This window comes from Chrysochloris asiatica, unplaced genomic scaffold, assembly GCF_000296735.1.
Source record: "Chrysochloris asiatica unplaced genomic scaffold, ChrAsi1.0 scaffold00260, whole genome shotgun sequence".
Classification (NCBI taxonomy): domain Eukaryota; kingdom Metazoa; phylum Chordata; class Mammalia; order Afrosoricida; family Chrysochloridae; genus Chrysochloris; species Chrysochloris asiatica.
In genome coordinates, this window is record NW_006408778.1 from 3,512,300 (window position 1) to 3,519,491 (window position 7,192).

The following is a 7,192-nucleotide window of genomic DNA, read 5'->3' on the forward strand; positions in this document are numbered from 1 at the left end:
GGCTTAGCTTGCCGCTTCATTGCTGCTTTTACCCCACTTGCCCCCATCGGTGGTGTGTGTGGTCACCCATCAGAGCGTGCATTTCTGTTGAGTCTTAGTCTTGGAAGGGGGTTTGCTTTGAGAGGACCTGGCCACTTTCCTTGATGTTTCCTAGGAAAGCAATTTGTTTGTTCTTGTAGTAACAGTCCATCTGCCTCCATTTTTCCTGCAGGCCTTTCTTTCAAGAGGTATCTTTTATTCTTCTAGCCGCTCCAGGCTGGTCTGCTTGTCTTTTCAAGTGGAGATTTCTCATCTCTGAAGATCTGGATGTAGTTCCAGTTTCTACCTATAGTTTTATGTATTGCAAAGGGTCTGCAAGAAGCCTCATTCACTGGGTATGCTGTAGCCCCAATTTTAGGTATTCCAATTAGTCATAGGCAGAAGACGGACTTACAAGCCTTCTAGTGTGATGTTTCTGACTATTCCTTTCTCTCTCTCTCCAGTGTCTACTCTATATTATAATGCAAGGGAAACCAAGATTAAAAAACAAACAAAAAAAAAAAACAGTCAGGCATCTTAACATGATTTCCCCCCCCATCATTTTCTTTTGAAAGAAAGAAATTTCTTAATTTATAATTGCAGGTTTTGTATTGTTTCAAAATTTGCATTTATTTTGTATACTCTTGTAGTGTTTTCCAGAATTGTTCTAAAGTTTTTCTGTTAGTTCTATTACCTTTCTTTCCTCAGAAATACTTTCTAGCTTTGCATCTTGGTCATTTGTTTGAACCATTCTCTCTTGTTTCTTCCTGTGAGCTAAAGTTGTCTGTTGCCTCTGAAGAATTGTGGGGTTGTTGTATTTGTGTTTAATTGATGATTGTATGTTGATGTGTTCTCAGGCTCTCACCAACTGCCTCGTGTGGCTGTAGGTAGAGAATGGAAGCATGTACACTGTTCTCATTCACCATAGTTTAGGGTGAGTTTGTCTGGTGTTGGCTGCTGTCTATTGTTGATCAGGTGGTATAGGAGCTGGTGTTGGCTCTTGCCAGTGGTTGGACCTTCAGGGGGCACATTTGTGGCTGGAATGTATGGGTATGCTTGTTGCCTCCTGCTGGGTGGGAAAGAGAAAACCCCTCTCACATATACTCACAAGAAAACAAAAGAGGATAAAAACACAGCCAACAATGAGAAAAAAAGAAAACAAAAAAATAGGCAGCAACTTGAAAAAAAGAATATAGCATATATAAAGACAAAAGAGGGACAGGGAGCTATAGAAGAGAAAAATCTGAGAGAAAATAAAAACAAACACGTAAGAATAACTAAAAAGGAAAAAGGAACAGAAAACTGGAGTTGTATAAGAGAAAAATAAGGGGAAATTAAAAAAAATTTTTAAAAGAAGAAACAGAAAAACCAATGAGGGGATATACAATGAAAAGAGATATACAATAGGAAGTAGTAAAGAAAGATCAAAAGGGGAAAAAAAAGTAGAGAGGAAATGAGAGACAGAAGAAAAGGAAAACAGTGGAGACAGGATAAAATTCAAGGGAGTGGAACGAGAAGAAGGAGAAAGACTAGGTAAACAAAAGCAATGAAACAGTACAAGGAAAAAAACCAATACCCCAAAACATAAAAACAGTGTAGCTGTTAACCGGGAGAGGAGTAAACTTTGGAGAGCTCCTACAAGTCAAAGAATTCTTGAGGTGGTTGTAGAAGGGATGTGCCAGCTGAATTCCTGGCCCTAGATGGAGTGCTTACCATACGTGGTGTTATCTATGTTCAGGACACTCAACCTGGAAGTAGTTCTTGGAGGCTCTTGATGGAGCAAGTTTGAATGTCGGTTAGGATCACAGGGCAGCTGGGGGGTGGGGGGCAGGGTAAATGGTAATATGCTCATCTGGTGGCTCTGCTGGTTCTGTAGGTCCTAACTCCAGCCCACCTGAATCCAGGCACCAAAGCCGCCACACACCTAATCCGTGCAGCCAGTCCCCACCTCTCAACCATGTGACCCCAACTTCCCAGAAAGCAGGGTCTATGCTGGGAGTATGTGAGGTGAAAGTGTTCCACATCTCTGGTAATCAGGAGAGCATGGGGAAAAAGAAGGAATGCACCTTTACCAGTCACCTGTGTAACTGTTCTGCCAGGCCATCTTCTGTTGCCAAAGCTGTTCACAATGTTTCAAGATGGTCATACCGTGTCTGGCCGGCCATTCACCAGTCAGTCTCCCTCTCTCTCTGTTCTAAGTTCAGGGTTCCTGGATTTTCATCTCTGTTTGTATTATTTGGTCTCTCATAACTGTTGTAGAGGGTCTGTGTAGCGCGTCTGCGTCTTACTGAACGTCTCTTCCCTTTTTTCTTTTTTGTGGGTTCTGCCCCCTCATACTAACTCTGCTCAGGGCCAGGCTGGTCCCCCTGGCTCTCGGGCTGTACCAAGGTAGGTCTCAGCATCACCAGTGGAGCTGTATGTGATGAGAGCTGGCAAGCAAAGCTTAGGGCCTTAGATCAGAGCTGGGAGCCTCCAGGATCATGCTAACAGCCAGAACCTTCTGTTGGAGACCTGCAGGCCTGGATCTTTGACACCAGGAAAACTACTTGCTTCTGAGTTCATATCCTTGATAATTTGAGCCTCTTTTGGACTCATTCATTCCACAGGCTCTGGAGAGTTTATTCTTGGTGCTGGAGACACTGATAAACCAGAAGCAAGCACCTGCCTTCAGGAAGCCCAGATGTGCTTGGTGGGAGAGATTGGCATGGCTGTCATATTGGGATGTGGGTGGACAATAACAGATGTGCAGGGTGCTTTGAAGATGTAGTGCTGGGATACTGATCTTGGGGAGACTGGGGAAGGCCAGGTGAACCAAGGGGCAGCTGGGGCAGGTGAAGACCTTTGTGGAGGAGGTGTGGCAAGAGCATGCAGGGACTAGCAGGAGCATGGAAGTACCATGTTGAAGGTCTAATCCTGTTTCCTCCTGGGCTAGTGGGATACCTCAGGACCTTCTTGAGAGTAGGGAGAATAGCATGGTGACAGAAAACACAAGCTACCCAGCAGGCTGCAGGGTTGGGAAGGGAACTAGAGGCTTGGACACCTGCCCTCAGCAGCCTGGTGGGACTAGGGGAACTGGGAGATGAAGGGCCAGCCTACAAGCCCAGCTGGTCACAGGTGTGCCAGGCTGGGTTCCCAGACTTGTGACCTCAGGCGGGTCACCTGCCCAATGAGCCATCTCCTCACCCCTACCTCTCGGATTCTAGTGGTATGGCACATGGTGGGGCGCTCTTTCTTGTGGCCCCTCTGACCCAGGCTTGCATCCTGGCTGGGCTGCAGGGGACTGACAGGTGACAGAGACAGGAGGTATATGACTGGCTCAGCCATGAGGTGAGCAGCTTGGCCTAGGGCACTGCCAGGGCCTACCTGAAGGCCTTGTGGAGGTGGTGACACCAAGTGGAGACTGGTGAGTCAGGCAGGAGTTCATAGAATGACTTAAACTATAGGGAGTGGGAGACCAGCAGAGGAGGGAGAGAACAACCAGTGAGGACCTTCAGGTCAGGCTGAGAGAATCCCAGATGTAGAAGGTGGGCTCTGATTGCTGTGGGAGGGCTTGTCAGAGCCCCCAAGTGAGGGAGGGGCTACAGGGAGTGGGAGCAAGGTACAAAAGGTAGGTTCTGAGTGAACTCATATTGTTTCTCAGCCCCTTGGGTTGGGGCCAGCCTGAGAGAGATGTGGGGGGGGGGGCAGGAAAAGGAATGCAGGTTTGGGAGAGGCTCATGAAGAAGGGTCTTATCCTCAGGAGACAGCTGAGAGCCATAGGTGCAGCAGAGATTGTCGGGAGCAAGGTGCATGGTGGGAAGAGGCACTCCTTGGGCCACTCCACTCAGATCCACGTGCAGACCATTATCTCTGTGGCCGCTCAGGGCCCCACTCCCTGCCATTTATGCTTGTCACCTCTGGCAGGGAGCCTCACCCCTGGGAATAGACTGAGGTCTGCAGGGGAGTAGGATGTAGTCAAAGCCTCACAGCGGCACATTGCCTGCTTTCAAGCTGGTGGGGCAACTTGGGGTATTGTGAGAGCTGGGAGAATGGTGTGAAGACATCAGATAACATGCAGCCCATCAGGTTGCAGGGCTGAGACACTGGATGGAGCATCTACTCTTATCAGTGTCCTCCCACCCCCACTGGCAGCTTTGTGGGGCTGGGACCCTGGAGTAGATGAAGGCAGGGTGATCCATACCATCAACCCTAACTGCAGGCAGAGGCAGCGCTCCTGGCTTGAGTGGCCCCCTTTGCTGGCTGCTCCAACTCTTTAGGGCCTTCCTCTGGAAGCAGCATCTCTATCCGCTCTGAGAATTGCTCCTCCAGGCCCTCCACCCCCACCTGACTTGTACAGTTCCAGCCTGAGATCACAGACTGGTTTGTATTGTCTCAAACCCAGATTAGAAAGTCAGGGGCACCCACTTGGGCTGAGAAAGACATTCACTATGGGGGTCAGCGCTGATAATAGATTTATTGCTTCTTTAGCCACGTGGGTTATGGAATTCAGAGGGAGGGAGAAAACACTAACGAAAATAATGGTTCCTCAGAGACTGGCTCTTTCGCCAGCTTGTCCCTGGCCTTTTTCAGAGCTCAGACTGAACGCCTTGAGCTCTGCGTCTTCCCTGTCTGGCCCCCAGGGCCTAGAGGCTCACTAGCTGTGCGTCTCGGGAGACACCTGAGGTGGAGAGGCCCCTTCCTGGGTCTCCTCAGACACATGCTCACCACTGAAGCCCAAGGTCTCTGTCTGCTTGGACACTTCTACTTGCTCCTCCTTGGGGCTTTTCTTGGGTCCCGCCTCTTCTTGTGGTTCCAGATTGGTGGCAGACTTTTTGTCAGAGGTTGAGTCTGGGACCCAGGAGCTTTCGGTGGCCCGGGAGCTCTCCCCCTCTTTGTTGATGGCTGCGGAGGACAGGCCCCGTGCCTTGGGCTGCACCCAGCAGTGGCTGAGGATCTCATCAATGTGTAGGCGCCGATTGACATCCGGCTGCAGCATACGGTAGATGAGGTCCTTGCACTCACCTGTCAGGTGCTTGGAGCGGGGGAAGTTGACTCGGTGTTCCTTCTGAATGCGCAGCATCTTCTTGATGTTGGAGTCATCGTAGGGCATGGAGCCACAGACCATAATGTAGAGGATCACACCCAGGCTCCAGATGTCATATACCTTGGGCTGGTAGGGGATGCCCTGTAGCACCTCGGGGGCCGCGTACGCCGCTGACCCACAGAAGGTCTTGCTCAATGTGAGCCTGCCACTGTCGTCCCTCAGGCAGCGCTTGGAGAAGCCGAAGTCAGACAGCTTGATGTTAAAGTCCTTGTCAAGGAGAAGATTCTCACACTTAAGGTCCCGGTGGACGACGTCCAGATCATGGCAGTACTTGATGGCCGAGGAGAGCTGGTGGAACTTCTTGCGCGCATCGTCCTCGTGCAGGGCACCCCGGGTTTTGATGAACTCAAGGAGGTCGCCCTGAACCCCAAGCTCCATGACAATGTAGACCTTGCCGTCAGAAGTCTCGAAGATCTCATAGGTCTTGACAATGGAGCGGTGGTTCAGCATGGCCAGGATCTCAATTTCCCGAGGAAGGAATTTCTCCAAGAAGTCTGTGGGGGCTTTCTTGCGGTCGATGATCTTGACTGCCACATTGAACTTCAGGCGCTCAGAGTAAGCAGACTTGACTTTGGCATACGAGCCCTCTCCCAAGTTTATCCCCATGATGTAGCCTCGTCGCTTGAGGACGGCAGCGTCATCCATGGTGCCAGGAGCGCCCAGTGCCTCTGGGGCTGCCCTCTACATCCCTGCGGGACATGGGCCAGCAGCGTCCTCATTTACACTGTGGACAGAGAGTCCTCTGGGCTGGCCAGGCCTGCTGTCCCTGCCTCTTAGAGGCCAAGACTCTGGAGTGGAACATTGAGCATTGTCTCTCAGGTGACTTCAGTGGATGAAGTCACAAAGGAGGAGTGCCCTGGGGGAATGAGGCTCATCCTGTGCTTCCAGGACTTGGAAATCTGAAAGACCAGACAGTGGGCTGGAGTGGACCAAAAGCATGCAGAGAGCAGCCTGGGATTGGAGGTAGGGGATATGGGGATACATGGGTCTGTCTACACTTCCCCTGCTCAAAGCCAGGCCTACTTATGTAACTAACAGTAGTGCTAATAATTGCACACTGGAGCCTCCCAGAAAACGTATATCTCTGTCATGGTCCTCTCAGGAAACCGAAGACTTTAAAGGGACAATTTATCAAGAAGCCCTGGCAGTGCAGTGGGGTAAGTGTTGGTCTACTTACCTAGAGGTTGGCAGTTTGAACCCCACCAACTGCTCTAAGGGAGAAAGATGAGGCTGTCAGTTCCCATAAAGATTGAAAACTGTAGGGAGCAGTTCTCTGTCCTATAGGGCTGCTATAAATCAGAATTGACTTGACAGCATTGGTTTCTTTGGTTTTTGTTAGGTGGATGATACAATACCCAAAGCTAGTAATATACTCCTGGCCTGCAAGAAAGGAGGGAGGGAATGGTCACTGGAACCTAGGCTAATGAGCTTCTGGGCAGGTTGGAAAAGAAGAGGGAACAGGAGGAGAAAGGGGTTGGATTAGGATGCCCAGTGGTCACTACTGCTGAGTAGAAAGTGAGGACTGGCTCTTGCAGCATAGTTGGACTTTCCACCCTCCTGTGTTGCTCCTCCTTCTCTGATGCTCTGCAGGCCTGTTTCTCTGACAGGGCTTGGGGGAGCAGGGAAAGGACAATTGGCAGGAACTTCTGCTCTTGGACTGAGTCTCCACTCAGGACCTACCCAGTCCACCCTGCTAGCTGGGCTCCTAGAGTGGATTTCAACTAGGGCATGAAGGCCAGTAGCTGGTCCTGAATATATGCCTGGATACTGCAAGCAATGAGGGCACCAGGGCCCGCCCACTGTAATAGGTCCTTTGTTAAGCATCCAGCCTTGCCTGGGGTTCAACCCTGACCTTTTCTGCCCAGGGAGAATGTGTGACCTTCTCTGGTGCTCTCAGCTCTGAAAGGGTGTTGGTGGGCTGCTCCTGGGTGGTGGAGCTGGGTGTCTGCTAGCCTGGGATGTGCACTGTTTCCATTAGCCTTGATTTACCCCTTTCTCAACTCCTCCTTTTCCCCAGTACTGATAACCTCTGGTGGGCTGTTAAGGCGTGATTGGAGGTTTTTTCTTTGGATGTCTTGTCTAGCTAGGTCA

At 50.3% G+C, this 7,192-nt stretch overlaps 1 protein-coding gene across 1 annotated transcript; it reads right to left on the reverse strand.

Moving 5' to 3' along the window:
* Positions 1–4,651: 4,651 nt before the first annotated feature.
* Positions 4,652–5,746, reverse strand: LOC102837782 (testis-specific serine/threonine-protein kinase 1-like). The gene has a single exon (XM_006874052.1). It carries the CDS (start codon positions 5,744–5,746, stop codon positions 4,652–4,654), a length of 1,095 nt encoding a protein of 364 aa, XP_006874114.1.
* Between the last annotated feature and the right edge of the window lie 1,446 nt (positions 5,747–7,192).

Bases quoted from the DNA above. Each gene is read 5' to 3' on its own strand.
- LOC102837782 (XM_006874052.1), bottom strand. From the start codon at position 5,746: ATGGATGACGCTGCCGTCCTCAAGCGACGAGGCTACATCATGGGGATA.